Below are 20,613 nucleotides of genomic sequence, written 5' to 3' on the forward strand. Positions count from 1 at the left end.
CATGTCTCCCAGATGTATTGGGTCTATTTCACAAATGAAATGTATAAGCGACCTGACAAGAGAATATAAATACAAGCTGGATTCTGCTCGAGTTTTATATAGTTCCATAACAATTAATACAACAAACATGTGTGGCTTCTGCAGTTATTTCCATTTTGACACTTCTTCTCATCATCAAGAGTTTCCAAACCTTGATCTTGACACTGCTTTGCAATATATTCATCATCGTGGCCCTGATTCCAGAGGCAAGTTCTTGTCTTCTGATGGACGTTGTGGTAAATGAACATGAAACATCAGGATCGGCGTAGCAATAAACTAACTTATTTCTACTACAGCCCTAGGCCATGTTCGTCTTTCTATCATTGATTTAGCTGGTGGCCAACAGCCTTTGAGCAACCCCTCCGGTAGCATCCAATCTGTTGTGAATGGTGAACTCTATGACTTTGAACGCATTCGAACTGAACTGCAAGCCAAGGGCCACGCCTTTAGTACCAAGAGTGATAGCGAGATTGCTCTCCATCTCTATGAAGAATACGACTTGGGTTTTCTGGATCATCTTCGTGGCGAGTTTGCCTTGAACATCTATGACGCCAAGAAGAACCGCTTTATTGCTGCTCGTGATCGTTACGGTATCAAGCCTCTGTATTACACTGTCTCCAATGACACCTTGCTTGTTGCTAGTGAAATCAAGTCCTTTATTCCTATGGGCTGGAAAGCTGAGTGGGACATTGACTCGATTGTACATAACGGTGCCATCTCGGATATGAGAACCTGCTTCAAGGGCGTCTACAAGTTGCCTCCTGCTCACTATCTCGTTGCTACTTCTTCTGGATCCATTGAAATCCGTCCATATTGGGATGCTGATTATCCTGACAAGCATGTCAAGGAAACTCGTTCAGTCGAGGAGATGGTCCAAGGTGTTCATGACAGACTGCTTGAAGCTGTCAGACACAGATTGAGAGCTGATGTTCCTCTTGGTGTCTATCTGAGCGGTGGTATCGATAGTTCCTGTATTGCTGGTATTGCCTCCAAGTTGTTGAGAGAGACAAACCCTGACGCTAGATTGAGAGCCTTCTCCATCTCCTTTGCTGGTAGTGAAAAGCTAGATGAATCGACTATTGCCGAAAGAACAGCTCAGTTCTGTAACGCTGAATTCAAGAAGTTGTCATTGACTGAAGAGGACCTGCTGGCCAACTTTGAAGATTCCGTTTGGTATGTCGAGCAACCTCAGGTCAACTTGAATGGCGTTGGTAAATTCCTTCTGTCTCGATTTGTCCGTGATCAAGGCTACAAAGTTGTCTTGACTGGTGAAGGCTCTGATGAGCACTTTGGCGGCTATGGCTTTTTCCATGATGATTACCTTCGTGAGGCAGATCATGCTACTCCTGGTGGATTTGGTGCTTTGACCAAAGAGAAGCTTGCCATTCGATCTAAACTCGCTGGTGCCAACAAGGATATTATTGGTGGCTTTGTTAGCTCTGAATCTAATCTCTCCCATATGGATAGTTCTCGCAAGATGGTGAACGGCGTCAACACGCACAAGATCCTGGGCAACGTGTTTGCTTTGAAGGATGAAAGCTTCTCTGACGCAGCCATCTCTCAATGTGGTTCTCCTGCCCCTGGTTTGGCTATGGCTGAAAGCATTAATGGCATGGCTCGTTACAAGGCCAACTCCAAATGGCATCCTCTCCACACAGCCATGTACATTGAAAATCACACCATGCTCCCCAACTACCTTTGTAACGCTCTTGGCGACCGTAGTGAGATGGCTCACTCGATTGAAGCTCGTACTCCCTTCTTGGATCACCATCTGTGCGAATACGTCAACAATCTCCCTCCTTCCCTCAAGATCAAGACCGAAGACGATGGCTCGTTGAATGAAAAGTGGGTCCTCAAGGAAGCTGTCAAGCCCTATATTACGGACGAAATCTACAACCGTACCAAGCATCCCTACGTTGCTCCATCCTCTAAAGGTCGCAATCCCATGGTGATAGACCTGATCAACAAGCTCATCACTAGAGAGAATCTTGAAAATATGGGTTGGGTCAATTCTGAAAAGTTCATTCATAATAAGAACACCTTCTTACAAAACGGCGATCCACTTCTCTTTAAAGACATGTTGCTCATGATGTCCTATGTCATTCTCTCTCAGCGCTTCAACATTGCTACTTGGAATGCTCCTGAAACTGCTGCTGTAGCTCGTTAAACTGTATACTATACTTAGACTTTCATTTTGTAAATACCATCTTCATCATAACATAATAAATGTTCAGTCCCTGGACACTTTTACAACTCTAATATGGGAACTGAGCTACCAGGCATTTGTCACGCATGGCTCATATATGATGAGAGATTATATATCAATCAACAATCAAGTTTCTTTCTAATATTTTATCTATTATTATTAATTTTGCAATATTAGCCAAAGATCTGCGGCAGCGCGAGCCATCTGAACGTAGGGTGTCTTCCACCAAAGCGAAGCGTAGGTCAGGAAACCAACCAAAGAGTCGAAATGTTCATCATAACGTGATAAAATTTATGGACCCTAGATACTTTCAAATTCTCAAAAAGGAAAAAAAAAAAGTAGATGTAACAAGTATTTTGATAAACTGGCGCTATTAAATATAGAATACAAGAAGAACAGCATAGCTAACACCAGTGCTATGTAGCTTGCCGCTTGATTGATATACGCTTCAAAAGCATCTACTACTGTATGTCCTTCATGATGAAAAAGGCATTGAGTTTGCCAGTGAGCCTCACCATTTAGCCAAAATTAATTTAAATGCAGACAATTTTTTTCTGCTCAAGATTGGTCGAATCTTGTCATTTTTCGACTTGATCGAACTGTTTTGTGATATCCGACTATGAAAACTGTGGTGATTACCCGATGCTTCCTAATACATTCTTAAAGTACTTTTCAAGGCGCTTCCAATGGTGCTAATTGTAATACGTGTTTTGACTGAAATTGTTGAGCAATTTATGAAAATATGAAATGAGGTGTCTGGCCAAAAAGTCGAAATTTTACATATCAATGTCCCACAACGGTGATTTTAGGGGATGCAATAGATCGATAGAAACATGTTGATTCAAGATATACCATAGTAAAAGTCTTCGTTATCAAGGTGAAAAATGCGATCGTTTGATTTTTGATGAAAACCATGAGGGGTACCTCATGCTTTTGGGTCGATTTTTGGCCATGTTTTTTTGGTCCCCAAAAAGTTGAGCAATAGTGTCAGCAAGTAACTGCCAGACGAGGGCAATTGTTTGGTGCTATTCTGACGATCTGAAACGGCTTTGAACGCGAGAAAACGCGGTCTAAATGAAATCAGTTTTCGCTGTATCAGGTACACTCTTGACTAAAAAAAGGGATAATACCAGTATGATACTTGCCCGTATATGAATTAGCTACGTATATATAGATGTAGCGCATCACATAAGAATCAGACCCACAAATAATACGAAGGGTTTTCATGGCCAAGATGAAAGTAGCAGTATTTTGAAAAGATACGCAAAAGCAATCGGTAGCGCGATCTGTCGCTGCGCAGGTCGGCTCTCACCGAAACAAAGCAAAGGTAGAGAGCCATCCGAAGCATAAACAGTTCGTATCATGCAAAGAATATCGAATAAAATCACACTATAAACACTAACATTGGATCCTAATTTTACATGTTTATTTGATATCTTAATCAAAAGGAAGAGGTCGAGGTTTAGATGCGCCTTCCTTATTTTTTAAAGCAGCAGCAGCGATGGCACTAGGCACAGGAATACCACAGCAATCTGGATACTCTTGGCCTAGAGCAAACACACCACCATCAGGGCCGGTGCTAGCAGGCTTAGTATCATGGATATGTCCACACTCGTCTTCCAGATCCTCCGATTGTGGGTGTCCCCCTTCAAAGTGGATCAGACTACCAAACATAAAATGCTGCATAATAGGTAGTTTGGACAACACTTCTGCCTTGTACATCTTGATCATGCCCTGATTCACCTTGACCCACGTCTTGCAAGCTGAGATATCGTCCAACATGGGTGAATGCCAGCGTAAGGATGCTGTGGTTTTTACCGTGTTGATAAAGTGGATGCAGGCAAGATACATGTATGATTTGGAGAATTGTTCGACTGTATCAACATCATGGATTGATTTTGGCTTAATGTGCTTGTGGTCTGGATACAACAAAATGAGCATGATGGCCGACTTGTGCTTAAACTTAGATGCTTACCTAATAACTGAGCTGATCCAAACAGAAAGGGTAAAAAGTGATAATCATCCAACCCCCATACACCGTGAGATCCTGCTGGTTCAAGCCAGTAATCAAATTGAAGTTGTCTCATCAACTGGATATATCTGTTTAGCCAGTCAGATTAGATCACATAGCTCTGCTTGTCTACTGCTGATATAACACCTACTTTACAAAGATTCGTAACACAACAGCCTTGTCATCGCTTTCACTAAACACCTTTAGTTTCTCCAAACAGAGTCTAATCAAGCACATGTCAGCTTCTGTCGCTCATCCAGTAGAGAAAGGGGGATCCAACTTACAACCATGCCATGAAATTGGCTTCATGTCCAGTACCATAGTCAATTCTCTTTTGATTGCCAAAACTCTCATAGAAATACTTTCCAACTTCTTTGATGGCAGGTTCAGGAACAAGGTCTTTGAATAGCTCAGGGACAGACTGTAGAATCCCTTGTTAGTACTCTTCATTTGCTGATCTGTTGCTTGTGGAATGCTCCTCCTTACATCTTTTACTTTGTCATAGAATGTTCTGAAAGCTGGATTACCGAAACGCGATTTTGAGTTCTCAACCGGAGGGATCTCCTTCACCCAAGCCAATAGTGTCTCCAAAATATCAAGCACTGTTTGCACATTCTGTTACACACCATCTGTCAGTATTCTGTGCGCAGCAGTAGATGTGTCTGCTTGAACTCACCTTTGACACTTGCACATCGGAATCAATCTTGCAGTTCTTGATCGAGTCATTCAGTCGTTCAATGTATCCAATGTACTCGTTGTATGCACCGGATGTCAGAAAATCCTCTAGATCTTCTTTAGTGACAATACGTTTGATGGGAACAGTATACTCCATGTTGTTAAATGCTGAAAAGTGGAAAGAAAAAGCTAAATGAAATGAGGTACGGTTCATTACTAATGTGACTCGAGAGCCGAGTTCCAATGTGTTGTGTGAACCTGCAGAGTCCAAGTGGGTCAAGGATTAGCATAGAATTATGATTTCTTTGGTATACATCAGCTACTCAAAGTTACACTAGTATCTCTCTAGGTAGCAGTTAGGGTGGACATGGATTGATTTGCTCTAAAGGGCCCCGCCCAACATGTGTGATTATCTTTGAATTATGCAACTTTTGCATTTGCAAGACGATTGACATTAAGCTCTCGAGTCACGGTGCTGTGACCATCCAATGTCAAAATCCATTTCTATTGAAAATAATTTTCAAAAGGCTTGCCATCGTCGTGCTCTTTTCAATCTAGAGCATCATGAGTGAGTTGACATCTGAAAAGATCGCTAAAGCTCTCAAGGGAGCTGGTCTTTCAAGCAAACAAAGAATCGAAAAGGCCCAAGAAGCTTGGTCCAATGATGCCATCTTTTTCCCCAACAAAGACGACTTTCTATTCGACTGGATCTGTTCAGCATTTGCGAAACCCAACATGAAAAAGTAAGTGCCAGTCTCGGGACCAATGGATACATTGCTAACAAGTATACAGACTGGATGATTGCTGTCTGCTTCAACTTTCCTACTGGGCATTATTGACAGATTTGCTGCACTATTACGCCGAGAAAGCTCGCCTCGATCCCAAACGCAATGTGCCTACTGTCCACGCCAACATTGTATTGTCAGTCTCCACTCTTTTGCAGCAGTTGGATAAAAGCCACCTCGACAAACCTCAACAACGCATTGAATTCTATACTGCTGTTCACACTTGCCTCGAGATCTTGTTCTCTGACACCTTTGCCTTGTCCTATCGACCTGCATTTGAACATGTATCCACTGCTGTAGATCAAGTATTGGCTACCATGACAACACAGATTGATCTATGCAACAGGAATGAGACAAATACAGTCGAGTCAAACGCCTTGTATCAGCTTGCCCTCACCGCTCAAGTGCTGCTGAAAAAGTACGACTCACAACTAGTGTTGGCTGCAAATCAGAAAAAGGTAGAGTGATTTTCTAGGGCCATGTTTGACAGCCTAATGACCTGATCTGCCATAGATTTTCTCTTCCATTGTCGACAAATCACTTGTTAAATTTCTGGGTGTGCGCCGAAGAATCAACTTGCTTAGCAGCACAAACGACACAGCCAACATCTCACACATCATTACGGATATTATTCGTCACGCTCTGTTTCACGCTGATACTGTGTTGGAATATACCTCTGTTTTGAAGGATGTCATTGCCACTGACAACACAACAACCACAAGTGGAAATGTCAAGCAGACCAACTATGTCGTCAAGTTGTTTGAAACGCTGGAAGCTATGGTGAGCAATACCAAAGACAAAGAGCAAATGTTGGATGGTAAGACGATCTACCGCTCGCTGTAGCATATGTTCTTATGCGGTTGTTTTTATGATTAGCCGTGGATATCACACCTACCTTGTTTTCAGCATTTCTCGACGCCTTTAGACAGAAACGTAACACAAGCACCAGTGCAATGCAGGATATCAGCAGAATGGCAGAATTCGGCATCTTTGTGTACTTGCTCAAGATTCTGTCCTGCATCAAAGAAACACATGTAGCCGTCTATTTGGAGTCGTTATGTCGATTATTGAAAGAGTTGTTGCAATGGAATGTCTACACTGCTCGTAATGATGATATTGCCAAGTCGCAGCAACTAGTGCTGAATGAGATTGCTGATAATGTGGTGATTTATCTGGACGACTCTAAGCGTATGTTTGGATCAATCTGTGGAGATAGTCGTGATACTGATGGGCTGTATAGGTTATGATCAAGCACTTGTATTGGACGTGGCTGATGCTCTTCTTCAAATTGATCTCTCATTGATTGAAAGTCGTATCCAGGCGTTGTGGCCTTCCATGTTGAATGTAAGTAGGTACTCAAGCGTGCATGGATGCCGATACTCAACCTGCTTATTTTCAGCCTAAAGCCAATGCCTATGAATCATGCTTGAAGTTCTCGACGTCCGTTTTACATACCTATTCAGCTTCCAGACAGATGGATGTATTCGTCACGGATATTATCAAGAACATTGGACAAATGGAGGCTGATGATGTGTATACGTTATTGACAAAGCCCTTGTTTACCAGAGATTTCCTGAACGAGTAAGTTCAGTGTACGCATGAACAGGCACTTGTACTAACGGGATAGGGTAGATTCAGCGCCTTGGTCACAAAATCCATGCCTGCTGCTCAAGCTTTAGGCATCTTCAACGAACTGCAAACCGCCTTGATTAGCAACGTATACACCCCCAAAGACAAGCCAGTGTCCAAAAAGCAAAAGAAAAGCACTTTTGTTCCCACCAAATCCGACGCTCTCCTGATCACCATTTATTTTGTCGAGTTCACAAATGCATTGAAGTTAAACCAACATCAGCTGAAATCATTTGAATCCTCTGTTGTGGGTGTATTCGAGCAGTTTGTCAAACCCAGTATTCAAGCCTGGATCAAGACAAAAGACAATATTGAAGCCACTATTTTACCTGCTATGCGAATTCACTCGACTTTGATTACAGCCTTCTTTGAAACATATACATCCAAGCTTAGCAAAGAAGATTGGGAATGGTTGGCAACGTTGTACTTGGCTGTCTTTCATCACAGCGTCAAGTTGGATACGTTGGGATCACGCATTGTTGCCGTTACTTGTGTAAGTGTTGTGGTAGAGATGGTTTCATGGCTGCTGACCCAAAGTGTAGGCCAATAACATGCTTCAACATGTATACTATGCGTCTCTGGCACAAAACAAGGCCGCTGAGCAAACAACTGATCTGGTCACTGCTGTTGTTGATTTCGTCACTAAATCAGAAAAGAAGACCACTTGGTTTGAGAACACAGAATGGAATGGTGTCATGTTGGATCTCAGTACCCAAAATACTGTGAAGCTTGCTTGTTGGAAGCTGATCTCTGACGAGTGGTTTGAATCTGTAGCGTAAGTGTCATGTTGCAAGGTGTGTTTGGTTGCACTCTGTTAACATTGTGTGTAGTCGCTTTGCAGATGGTTCTAGAGCCGAAAAGATTGCCAACATCATCTTTAAATCACTGACAAACGATACACACGCTGACACTTTGGTGTCTGCTCAACATTTGAGCAAAACACTCCTTAGATCTGCCAACTTTTATGAAGCCAAGTGCTTTAAAGGTACGAGACATAGGCATGTTTTTGTGATGCTTTGCTGATTGCCTTTGTTTAGACTGTAGTATGAGTACTATTTTGGCTACACTTGCTGAATGCTTCAAAACCAAGCTTGTCAAATCGAGTGCAGGCGAACTATCCACTATGGCAGCCAAGATGATTGCATCTATCGACCTCAGCAAACCCCTTGCCATGGATCAAAAAGACATCCAGGCATTATCAGCAGCCGTTCAAGCCAGGGAAGATGCGATGGATCAAGATGTCTCTGCGACTAGCACTGACAATGTAAACAAGATCAGCACACTGCTGAAGCTTGTCTTGCTCTTCCCCAATGAGTACTTTGAAAAGAACGAGCGTCCTCAGGCACTGTATCTTGCTACGTTGGTTGATATCTGGTCGGTGAATTGCCAGGATGCTGATCAGGTGGCCCGCATGAAGGTGTCACTGATGTGCAGAACGCTTCATATGCGATTCATGGGGTATTTCAGTGTCAATAGTATCTTGGTAAGTGCTTTATGGTTTTCGCGCGTTGCATGCCTAACCACGCTTCTTGATAAAGGGCCTCGATTCAAATATGCTGGACTGGCTTGTCATGTCGAATCAGACATATGCTTCTAGCAGCTCGTTGGACCTGTACAGCTCTCTTGACAGTGTCACTAACGAACTTGACTTAAACATTCTGCGTAAAATTATCTTGAGTGCCGGTGCAAAGGTCCCTGAAGAGCACGCTGTCAACTACTTTAAAGAGACATTACAACGTCGTGTGCAAGATCTCGGTCAAAGTCCAGAATTGGCCAAGCTGATCAACCTTTTGAGAGCCATCAATTTGGCTTTGAGCACTAGAAAAGCAGCTGATGTCGATCTTTCCAATACTATCTATGCCGTCGATACTGTATCTCAAGTGAGCAAATACATCATTGCCTCTTTGACCAGAGCAAAGAGCACCATTGCCACCATCTTGGATCAAGTCAAGAGTAAGCCTAAGGAGACATCATCTATCGTTCAGGAAAAGACAACCATCTTTGATAACATGAAGCGCATCTTCCACTTGACTCGCCTATTGCAAGAATATGCTCGTATTGTTGGCCCTACTGTTGATGAAGCCATTCAAGCAGAAGAACTATCAAAGACATTAACTGCTCTCGCATCTCCTTTCATCCAATTCTTGCAATCAGCCCTGTTATCTGGAAAAGCACAGAACAATGCAGTATTGAATATGACTACTGAATTCATTGCTGCGTTCTGTTCCATTTTATCGAGATACCAACAAGTCGATACTACAAAGCGTGTACTGGCTGCCATCTGGTTTGTTTACACCTTGGTCTACAGTACAGGTAAGTAGCAGTGCCGCGTGTACGCATACCCTTAATGACTGACATGGTGCTATTCTGTAGGCGATAAAGAGTCCCTTGAAGTGCTGTCTAACGCATTCGCTTCATGGATCCAATCACTGTCCAAGGAACAATACACCATTGTATTGCAAAGCTTTGTTGAACAGGCGGAAGAAGAAGCGGATAAGCGTCAAGATGTGGCCAAGAAGCAGCATCATTTAGTGTTTCTGTCTCTCTTTTCTCTTTTGTTGACCCATTGTACTGACAGTATGTATATCAAACACGCATCAGTACTTTTTTTTTTTTTTTTTTTTTTTTACTCACTGTATTGGTTTTGCAGGCGAAAAGGGTCGTCTAAGAAAGCAAATCCCATCCTTTGTATTGAAAATGTCCCTCATTGCTGGCAGAACTACCTCTCTGAAGTACTTGCAACACATGTTGAAGATGCTTATCCAGTTAACGGGCGATCAGGTAAAATCTACAGCCAACTAGTTTCCTCTGTGTCTCATCTCTGTTTCTGTATAGTCCTATCATTTTAGTGATTATGATGCTTCCATCATTCTTTCGTGTCTCTTGCAGGTAGCTCACCCCACAGCACCAGAGAGATTCAGAGGTCAAATGAATCACGACATTGCTCAATCTATCTTTTCAGATGTATGCTCTGTCTTATCTAACCTAGTCAGCCATCACAAAGATCAGGTTGTGTACATGATGCCTCCCTTTGTTGCCTTTGTGCAATCTCTGCTGCATTGCTTTAAATCAACACATGTTTCTCTTGTCAGCAGCACGAACACAATGAACTCCAACAGTAGAAAGCGCAAGCACAACAGCACGACCGACGCCAAAGAGAGCAGCAAAAGCTACACTGGACGCACTATCCCCTTAATATACGAATTCACACCTTTGGATGACACATCGGCACAGCGATTTGCCCGTATTTTGACAACGATACCACAAAAACAACACACTACACAGCAGCAAAAAAACGCAAAGAGTGCACAAACCTTGCAAAAGATGATTGCCAAGCACACGCCTTCCATCCTGATTGAATACTTCACTGTGCAATCCAATCCTACCATGAGTGTAGTACATCCCAGTACGAAATCCATCTTGACACAAGCCCTGTATGATATTTTAGATTTGTGTTCAGAGGCAGATCGTACCTTTATTTTGAATTGTTTAGATACGCCTGGTAAAGCCTTGTTCAAGAGCTTTTATACGAACTGGAAGGATAATCATAAATACACTGGTCAATAGAGGCCTGCCATCATGTAATAATAAAGAATGCCAAATGTATCTAATAACAAAAGGATGAAGTGTACATGTATCTCGTTGTAATATAATAGGGACCACCATAACAGAAATTCTAGGCTGTAATGGTCTCTAGACTTGCTGAGCATCGCCAAAGGTACTCGTTGAACGCTTGGATGAAATGTCAATGATGTCAAAGCGTAATCATTACCTGTCCACTGAGAGACTTGATCTCAATGCTATAGCACGATTTGGTTGGTATATGTTAAGCCATGCGCGGTAAGCTGAATCAGAGTTGATGTTCTGATATTATCTCATTTGAAATGATGCAAATAGCAACATTTGATGATTTTGACCATATAAAAGCCTTACGGTATGTACATACAGCTGTTTATTTTACATATAGATCAGTTTAGATTCGCCCGTTCTCGAGTGGATATTCACATGTGCACTACAAATCTCTTTGTAGTAGCCAACCTTGATAGATGCACGTCTCGACGACGTGATATGAATACTCTTGGGGTTCTTTACGGAGATGACATTGGGTTCACAAAGCCAGCAATGCGCAATAAAGTTGCTGTTCTTGGACAAGCTTTCGCTATCTTTGGTGTAGATTGTCTTGACAGGACCGTTCAAGCTGACTACAGTTGACTTGACATGTTTGGATTGAGGAGCAATTTCAATGCGAGTAGCACCAGTGACAGAAGCGGCACCCAAAGTCTTGATAGGGAGATAATTACCAAGCACAATGCCGTTAAGAGTACCCACCTTTATATTTTCAGCCTTCAGGTTCTAAGCCAAGCGCTCAGTCATTCTGGTAGCCTGATGACACCCTGCAAAACTTACCTTGAATTTAATGGCGCCTCTACCCAAACCCACCGAGAAATCTTTGAATACCACAGTCTTCAAATCACCTTCTATGCGACTTGCATGATTCACAATCAAATTGATGCTATCGTAAGCATTCATCTTGGAGGGAAATACAATGTCCAATTGATACACCAAACAAGACTTTAGTACAGAGGGATGATGGTTATTGATGTGGATACTCTTGGTGCCTTTGGCATCATTGTCAATCTCAGACATCGATATATGAGTCAGCACTTCCTCGTTTTGAGCATGCAATGTAAAGTTAATTTTGATGTTTTCCTTGACGTTGCCAATATCCTCAATTGCACTCGCTGTTCTGATGTTAATGCGCCCACCCTCACTAAAGAGTCCATCCAGCTTAATATTTGTTGTCTTGAATTGGTTTGAAGAAAAGGCGAGTATCTTTGTCTTTTCATGGTGCAATTTAGAGGGATCACAAACAGGCACATGTGCTCGTGGCGGTTGTTTGATCTTCAAGTAATCTGGAGGATTTGCAATGCCCATCTTGACAGAAGCTGTAGGTTTGGGGAGACCACCATGAATAACGTCAGAGACGCCAGTTGCCTTGGGTGAATGCACAGGGAATTTGGATGCTGGAAGGCCAAGATCCTCTGCAATGTTCTGAATGACTTGGCTGCGTTTGTGTGGATCCTTGACGTCGATTTCCTTTGCCCAGTATTCTTCCTGGCTTTGCTCGATTTCTTTATCAAATGGATAGAATATTCTAAGGTCCTTCTTCCACATTGCGTCTAATGATTGCATGAATCTCGATAACTCTAGAGCCTCTTTGGATGAGATTTCGTTAGGGTAATCTAGGAAAGCGTGATGTGCTGTACCCTATGTTCATTACGTCATTTGATGTCAGTGATTTTGTAATCCTAGTTGCTACTCCATGCTTACGGTTCTACTGTATCCGTATTTTGAGAAGGTAGCCACGTATGTAAACAGGAGGAAGCCAGTTAGTATTGACAACACTGTTCCAAAGCGAGCTAATGGATGGTGGTGCTTGTGCGTCAATCTCACGCAGATGATGTTGCTCTGATTATCGCCTACTTACTGAGGAATGACCTGGAGTGCACCTTGATTTCATCGATTGTCGTTTCTTTCTTGGGCATGGCAAAATGATAAAACTATTTAAAAAGAGAAGAAAAAAAAAAGAGAAACTGGAATTTGCATGAACGAGGAATCTAACATTCGAAACAGACAGTCTGTCTGACTGTTCACGTACGTCATGTCGATCCCATTTGTATGACCATCATCATGGCTTGTTTTCAAAATAGGATGGGCATGATTGTCTATCACTGTGTAAGCTGGGATTGCTCGACTTTTCACAACATCACTATTCATGCCATCTGAAAGTTGGCTTTCAATTCAGGCTATGCTTCAACTGAGATGTCAAAAGCATTGCTCTCATTCTAGAAATACATTTCAAATGGATTTCTCCAAGATCTATCTGTCAAAACATATTTGGTTTGGATGAGAGATAATCATCTGTGGGGCACTGTAAGTTGACACACTGCACGTATAGAAATAAATGCTAGCTAGGCGTAGATTGCTCAGTGTAGAGCATCCTCTGTGGAAATTTCGGAAGCACAGGCATCTAGCATTTGACCTTTGAAAACACCTTTAGCATGACTGAATCTCCTCAATCATACTCTACTTCAAATACAACTTCTCATTTGCATAAGCAGGACTCATTAATGCTTATATCCCAAGAAGAGATGCTAATCTCAATAAGCCACATCTATGAGTCCCCTCAAACTTGACTCCACCTTTTTGATTTCAGCAGCATTGAAAGGCCGTTTCATCTAAAACTAAATGCTTCTTTTGCTTTGATCAACTCGAAAGCTTTTTTTTTTTTTTTTTTTTTTTTTTTTTTTCATCCCTTCAATACACAAAATGGCAGACTTGCAAAGTATTGTAGTACTTATTTCAGGTTCAGGCACTAATCTTCAAGCCTTGATTGATGCTACACAAGACGGACGTTTGAAGGGAAAGATCATTGCGGTCGTATCCAACAGAAAGAATGCATTTGGTCTTGAGCGTGCAAAGAAGGCAGGCATCCCCACAAGAACTTTCTCGCTCAAGCAGTTCAAAGACCAAGGCAAAACCCGTGTCGACTTTGACATTCATGTAGCAAAGACAATTCAAGAGGAATACCACCCTGATCTGGTCATTCTGGCTGGCTGGATGCATATCCTGTCACCCGATTTCCTAGCTTTCTTCCACAACAATGTCATGAACCTGCATCCCGCTTTACCTGGACAATTCGATGGTGCACACGCCATTGACAGAGCATACGAAGCATATCAAAAGGGAGAAATTCAACACACTGGTATCATGGTGCATAAAGTGATTGCTGATGTGGATCGTGGCGAGGTCATTCTTCAGAGAAATGTGCCTATTGAAAAAGAAGATACCCTTGAAGATCTCGAGCAACGCATTCATTCCGTCGAACACAAACTTATTGTTGAAGGTGCTCAAGTATTTTTAGATAGCTTAAAGAAGCAATAAACGATTTAATTTTGGTCAAAATGCCATCCGGGCAGTTTCCTTGGGCTGTTTTTTTCAAAGCATTTACAGATCTTGACTTGGAAGGCAGATGTCCAACCGAAATGGATCAACGTTATATCAACATTGTCCTTCCATCTGTGATGAATATCTCTTTCAATAATCAAGAACCGCTTCTTGATGCATTTATAATAGTTCCTATTTTGTTCTTCAGGTCGAAATACCTCACTATGTAGTAGAGTCTCTCATTTTGTTTCTATTCCTTTACATTTTGCGTTGCTTGGATGTTTGTCTTGGCGGCAACAGTGCCTGGTTATAGTACGTAAACGGGAATATTCCTACTAAATTATCAAAGCGTAAACATTTTGCTTTGATATACCAGCATTCATACTAAAAGCAAGTAGACAAGCTAAGCTATAGCACTTTTTTTTTTTAAAAAAAAAAATTCTCGATTCTCTTTTTATTACACGATTATAACTATTACATGCTAATCAGACTCTGTTCATTTACTTCTTGCCAAACAAACCTCCACTCTTGGAAGTAGTAGACAACGTATCTGTGTCGACCAAGGTGACCTTGACGTGAATTTCACCAGTGCCTTCAGGCGACAAAGACAACCAGCCGTCAAAAGGTTGACCAGGCTTGACATAGTTGGCAACATTAAATTGGTTCTCTCCAATATCTACATCGGTAATTGTGTTGTGATCCTTGACCTTGAAATCCAAGACGCCGTTGGAATCTACCTTGGTAGTGAAGGATTCGTTCCAGTCAGGAGTCAATGTCTTTTTAACGTGGCGAGTCTTGTAGACAACCTTTCCACCCACACGCACACGACAATAAGGATCACTGGTGCCTCCTCGGTCCATGGCCTTCAAGTTTCTAGCTTCAATCAAGTTGACTTGGACGGCATAACCATCATCAGCAGACATGGATCTGCTTTGTTGAGTGACAGAATTGCTAGGTGATGTGGAGATGTTGGAGCTGTTCTCAGCAACAGGAGCAGCAGGAGCAGCAGGAGCAGCAGCGACACCTTCACGATCAAGAGGTGTAGCATCATTTTCATCAATAGTGGGAGACTTCTTTCCAATCTTGCCAATACCACGAATGCCACTGCCTAATGCAGAGACGCCTGAACCAAAGGCTTTACCACCTGCGCCCAAGACCTTTCCACCAGCGCCAAGACCAGCACCGACGACATCTTTGCCAGCACCAAGGGCATTACCTGGAGCAGATGTGAAGACACGCGTAGTGGCAGAGAAGATGTTGGTTTGAGAACGCTTGCGAGCGACTAATTCAGGTCTCCAGGTCAAACGAAGAGTAAGAGATCCTCCTTGATCCACATTGAATTCCTTGGTGCATGTAACAAATGTCTCAACTTCTTCGCCAGTAAAAGTAATCTTGCATTGGCCGATCAAGGTATCCTTGCCAATTTGATCCCAATCAAAGATCTTGGCGATAATAGGGGTATAAATACGGTTGACAATAGGCACAGTGAAGGTTTCATCCTTGTTGAAGACAGGGTTGAGTGTCTTTTTGTAGGTTTGTGTCTTGTAGACACGCTCTTCGTCGACGTAGAAGCGAATAAAGGGGTCACTGGTACCACTGCGATCAGCAGCTGTCAAGTTGGTTGCCTTGACAACGGCGACAGTCAAGTTACCTTGGTTCTCGAGACTCTCTGCAGGATCCAACTTGAACTTGATGGCAGGAATGAAAGAGAAGCTGAGACGGATCTTGCCTCCAGGAGAGTCCAAGAGAGGAATCTCTTCTACAACAGGTTCAGTGATTGAATCATCTTCAGATGCCTTCATCAAACGGTCCACAATCTTGCGCACTTCAAGCGTACAACGACCAAGCGACTTGTCATCCTTGTCTCCGTCGCCACGCACGTTTCTGACACGAACAATCAGCTTGGAAAAGTCCATTTCCTTGACGAATGCAGTGCCGGTTTCATTAATTTCAAGGCGAGATCCCTTTTGTTCCACAGTGCTGAATTGAGGGTCATTGGAGTCCAACATGAGATCAACGACTGCCTTGGACGATTCGTTGAGGGCAACAGAGTGGATCTTGACAGCCAACACACCAGATTCATAGGAGCTCAAGTCAATCACCTTTTTATCGGCAGAGAGGGCCTTGTACTTGATCAGTTCACCATGGAGATCCTTTTCAGGGAGCTCCTTGGGCTTTTCAATCAATTCAGGTTCTGACATTTCTCCGCTATCAGCAGATCCACCCTCCTCTTGTTGTTGTTCTTGCTTCTTCTTTTCATCTTCCTTGGCCAAAGCCAAAGTGGGGAAAAAGGAAGCGGTAAACTTGAGAGTACCACGACCCTTCTTGCGATCCAAACTGGTCAAAGCAGCTTCACGGTCCACGGTGTCAGTGGGTTCATAGTAGATTTGGCCATCTTCGGTCTTGATTTCTTTCATGATATCCTTCAAAAGCAAGTCTGTGATACCCAAGCTCTTGTCCTTGGAGCTTTCATTGTAATCCATGACTTCAAACACCAAATCTTCGCGCTTGGAGTGAACTGGAATGTAGAGCACTTGGTTCCAAACAGGGTCCAAGTTATCATCCACACGTTCAGTTTGGCCACGGTTTTGCACACCAGACATGACACGCACGTAAGGGTCAGACTTTCCACCGGTCATGGCCTCCACATTCTTGAGGTCATTGGCACCGATAAAGTTAACACGCACAACACCGATAGGGGCACGGTATCCACCATGAGAAAGGCCCTCGTTGAATCCCGTCATGGTAATAGGCTTCCACTGCATGCTCAAATGAATCTTACCAGAGCCCTCCTTGAGTGTCCACCAATCTTGACCATTGATAAAGACATCTTCCTCAAAGTCTTCCAATTTGGAATCCCAACGACCCAACAATCTTTCGTCAAATGAAGAATCAAGCACATTGACACGCAAATTGAGTTGTGTCTTGTCGGTAACAAAGAGTTCCACTTGTTTGTCCCAGCGAGGATTGATGCTACGCTTGAAGGGGTTGGTGCGAAGTCTTTCTACATCATTGACCTTGACAACGGCATAAGGACTGATATCGCTCTTGCTGCCAATGACAGGAATACTGATGCCACCGCTCTTTTGCTGGCCACCCAACTCCTTGCACTCATGCACAGTGAAACGCAAGACACCACTGTCTAATAGGTACAAGTTGCCATTGTATGAATACGTGTTCCTCTCGAATATGAAACATACAACACTTACTAGATTCTTCAGGAGGGATAACAGTACCATCTTCTTGCTTATCAGGACTGTTGACAGGGAAGTAGTGGAAATCGCACTTGACCTCACCAGAAGGCTTTCCTTTCTTCAATACAGGGAGAGACCTAGAGAGAGGGAGAGAACATGGCATTAGCACTTTTCATGTTACTGCCTGATGGTCAATACATACAATCCTTCGACAAGATTATCAGATTCACCAAGAGACTTCATATCAAAGGTACAAGTACCAATAGAACTGTCACTTCTACCAGTGTTACGATCCATGACTTCCAAAACCAAAGTATCGTTAATATTGTTAATCAAGACAAAGAGGGTTTCATCAAACTTGGGGTTCTTGTTGTCCTCAATGTGCTTTGTACGTCCAACTTCAGCATTGTTGGCGTTACCAATATGAAGAGTGATATAAGGGTCCAAAGTACCAAAGAGATCATTGTCTCTGAGACCGTTGGCAGAGTGAATCTTGACAATCAGGACACCATTAGCAGAATCTATATTCTTTCGTTGGTACAAAAGAAACGCCAACATGTCATAATGCACACTTACTCAAATCGGTTGCGCCAGACATCATACCAGCAACATCCAAAGTAAATACGTTGGGTGCATACATCATAGGGCCAAGAGTAGCATGCACTTGCTCTTGGACAAAAGACTCGAGGCCGGGAATCTATGCACAACATACTCAGCTTCAGTCCAATCTACATACTAATAGCTAACTGCTTACGTTATTGATATCAAAGCCAAAGGTATCACCACCAACAGGCTTGAGAGCGTAATCAAAGTGAGGCTTCTCCAAAAAGGATGCTTCCACAGTCTTGATGTGAGGGAACTCGTTAAACATTCTAAACTTGAGACGCAAATGACCAGAGAAAGCGAGGTCTTCCAACAAGACGGGCATACCAGCACCAACAAAGCCCTTACCGACACGAATCGTCAATACAATCTTGGGGTTGACCTTAGATTGACGATCACGCTCAGTGAGATCGAGAGTATCGTTAGGGATGAATGAAAACTTCCAGTCCATGCAGACAATGTTGGGTTCAGTCTTGGTGAGTGTCTTGATGCTTTCAATGCGAGGTGCCTTGGTGCCCAAAGTGAAGGAGGTCAAACGAATAGAGTCGAGGAAAGCGGGGCAGTTATCGACCAAGATGGAGTCAGCGATACCAATAATCTGAGCAGACAAAACAGGCTCATAAATCAACCAGAATCTTGACATGAAATGATTAATCCAATCTGCAGACTCGACTTCAGTCTCCAAGCGATTGATGGCCAGTTCTCTTTGGATATCGTCTCTGATGTTTCTTCTCAAACGACGAATAGATGTTTGGTAGTATGTGGCCAAGAACGCACCCACCACTAAGCAAGCCATCAAACCACCACCAAAGCGGGTCAGAAGCCAGGTGAACACCACAGTGAATAACATGGCAGCAGCATTGTGATACCATTCACCGTAATAAGCTTCCTTCAAGAACTGAGATACAAGATCCTCTTCATTCTTACTGCCAGTACGAGCACCTTTGTACATGCTGATGAGAGAATCCAATCCCAACTTGGAGCCGAGTTCTTCAATAGCTTGCTCATCGCCCGGATTTGGAAGTGTGGAGAACGCGTCCCAGCCAACCTTTTTATCAGTAGTGAATGAACCAGGTGAAGCCTTCTTTTGCTTTTGTTGCTCTTCATTCTGAGGCAGTTTCTTGACAGGCTTCGATTCAGCAGAAGCAATAGCGCTGGCAAGTGTGGTCGAGTCATTTGTGCCTTGGTCGTTGGGCATGGAGGCATCTGCTTTCAACTTTGGTATACTTTCAGTAACGACATCTGCCTTCTTTTTGGCCTCGGCCATCTTGTCTGCTGGTGATAAAGATTCACTGAAATCATTCACAGTCTTCACTGCTGTTTGAGTCACCTCGTTTAGGATACTGCTCTCTTGATCTTGATTGATATCCATAATGATGTTGAAGAAAAAGGAGAAGAAGAAGAAAATACGATATAGTTAAAAAATAGACTCTTTTTATACGTTGTACCACACGTTATATTTTTTTTAAGGATCTTCCTGGATTACTGTATTTATACAACTCATCGTCATTACTTTAAATCATCAAATCACTATTTTATCATCATTTCCATTTACCAGGATACTAGGCTTTAAAAGGTGGTTACGCGAGAGTATAAAGGCAACATCTTGCTTTTGTTTATTCAAGCCCTATATGATCTCAAGGATATATATATCCAGCGATCATTGTCTATTGTCTTGTACCTAATTTTTTCGCCTAGTTGCATTAAGGGGAATGGAGTCTGTCCTATTGATCAAGTATGATTTAAGTTACATCGGCGACACAAAGCCTTTTTGCCTTTTTGAACCATGTCTCCTTTTTCCCATTAATGCTATGAGCAAAAGAAAGGAAACTAAAAGCACAAATACCAAGACATTTTAAGCATCATTTTGAGTGATGAATATATAGTCTTAAGTGAAAACTAGCATAACGTACTAGCGAGTTTATTAGTTGGGAAATGTATTCAATGTCGCACAAAGACATTTTGGACAATCCATGTAAACAAGCATATCATGAAACACGGTTGCAGCAACAATGAACAGGGTTGATTTGAATCTATAACATTGATATTCCCTCCTTACATCTCATTAATAGATAGTAGGCTATTGATCTGTATTACTGTTCCTCATCGATGCTTCTATAGATGAGACGTCTCGAGATCCATAAAGAGGAAAAGACTTGTCAAACTCGGGATGCTCTATCTGTACCACTTTTGCAATGTATTGTACATCCTCACAAATCGAATCACTTGCCGAGCGCATCGTTTCTCAAATTGAGGAAGGTGTACCACCTAACAGTTTTAAACAATACCCGAAGCAAGATGGTTGTTGTTGCGTACGGTCAATGTGGAGAGGTTATCCTCTTCAGTGGTATAGCATCTACCTTCATGTTGCCGTGTCCCTGATTATCTGACTGCATTCGTTTACAATAAGAAAGCATCTAATAGTGAATATTTATAATGCAAAACGGCGTAATGACAAAGTTTACATGAATACTCACACGACAACAAGGTAATACAGCCATCTAGTAAACACAGGTGCGTATT

General features: G+C 42.5%; 6 protein-coding genes across 6 annotated transcripts; 3 read left to right on the forward strand and 3 right to left on the reverse strand.

The window, feature by feature from the left end:
* Window positions 1-127: 127 nt before the first annotated feature.
* Window positions 128-2,206, forward strand: ATC70_008667 (Branched-chain amino acid aminotransferase; the record flags this gene model as incomplete). Its single annotated transcript, XM_064827913.1, has 2 exons — window positions 128-275; window positions 336-2,206. 2 exons carry the CDS (start codon window positions 128-130, stop codon window positions 2,204-2,206), a joined length of 2,019 nt encoding a protein of 672 aa, XP_064685115.1.
* Window positions 2,207-3,682: 1,476 nt separating this feature from the next.
* On the reverse strand, window positions 3,683-5,088 carry ATC70_008668 (uncharacterized protein; the record flags this gene model as incomplete). The annotated part of the gene is made up of 6 exons (XM_064827914.1): window positions 3,683-4,164; window positions 4,221-4,345; window positions 4,408-4,479; window positions 4,541-4,677; window positions 4,743-4,871; window positions 4,933-5,088. 6 exons carry the CDS (start codon window positions 5,086-5,088, stop codon window positions 3,683-3,685), a joined length of 1,101 nt encoding a protein of 366 aa, XP_064685116.1.
* A 407-nt stretch (window positions 5,089-5,495) lies between these two features.
* On the forward strand, window positions 5,496-10,912 carry ATC70_008669 (BHLH domain-containing protein; the record flags this gene model as incomplete). Its single annotated transcript, XM_064827915.1, has 14 exons — window positions 5,496-5,674; window positions 5,724-6,174; window positions 6,230-6,533; window positions 6,593-6,904; window positions 6,957-7,060; window positions 7,116-7,297; window positions 7,349-7,838; window positions 7,888-8,120; window positions 8,176-8,330; window positions 8,383-8,828; window positions 8,884-9,658; window positions 9,719-9,922; window positions 9,996-10,126; window positions 10,181-10,912. 14 exons carry the CDS (start codon window positions 5,496-5,498, stop codon window positions 10,910-10,912), a joined length of 4,698 nt encoding a protein of 1,565 aa, XP_064685117.1.
* A 390-nt stretch (window positions 10,913-11,302) lies between these two features.
* On the reverse strand, window positions 11,303-12,891 carry ATC70_008670 (uncharacterized protein; the record flags this gene model as incomplete). Its single annotated transcript, XM_064827916.1, has 4 exons — window positions 11,303-11,698; window positions 11,753-12,613; window positions 12,677-12,765; window positions 12,834-12,891. The coding sequence occupies 4 exons, from the start codon at window positions 12,889-12,891 to the stop codon at window positions 11,303-11,305; spliced, it is 1,404 nt and encodes a 467-aa protein (XP_064685118.1).
* A 784-nt stretch (window positions 12,892-13,675) lies between these two features.
* Window positions 13,676-14,290, forward strand: XBP1_2 (X-box-binding protein 1; the record flags this gene model as incomplete). The annotated part of the gene is made up of 1 exon (XM_064827917.1): window positions 13,676-14,290. One exon carries the CDS (start codon window positions 13,676-13,678, stop codon window positions 14,288-14,290), a length of 615 nt encoding a protein of 204 aa, XP_064685119.1.
* Window positions 14,291-14,793: 503 nt separating this feature from the next.
* ATC70_008672 (uncharacterized protein) lies at window positions 14,794-19,462 on the reverse strand (the record flags this gene model as incomplete). Its single annotated transcript, XM_064827918.1, has 5 exons — window positions 14,794-17,435; window positions 17,503-17,624; window positions 17,690-18,008; window positions 18,064-18,184; window positions 18,242-19,462. The coding sequence occupies 5 exons, from the start codon at window positions 19,460-19,462 to the stop codon at window positions 14,794-14,796; spliced, it is 4,425 nt and encodes a 1,474-aa protein (XP_064685120.1).
* Between the last annotated feature and the right edge of the window lie 1,151 nt (window positions 19,463-20,613).

The sequence above is a fragment of the Mucor velutinosus genome, assembly GCF_035048745.1.
Source record: "Mucor velutinosus strain NIH1002 chromosome Unknown tig00001563, whole genome shotgun sequence".
NCBI lineage: Eukaryota > Fungi > Mucoromycota > Mucoromycetes > Mucorales > Mucoraceae > Mucor > Mucor velutinosus.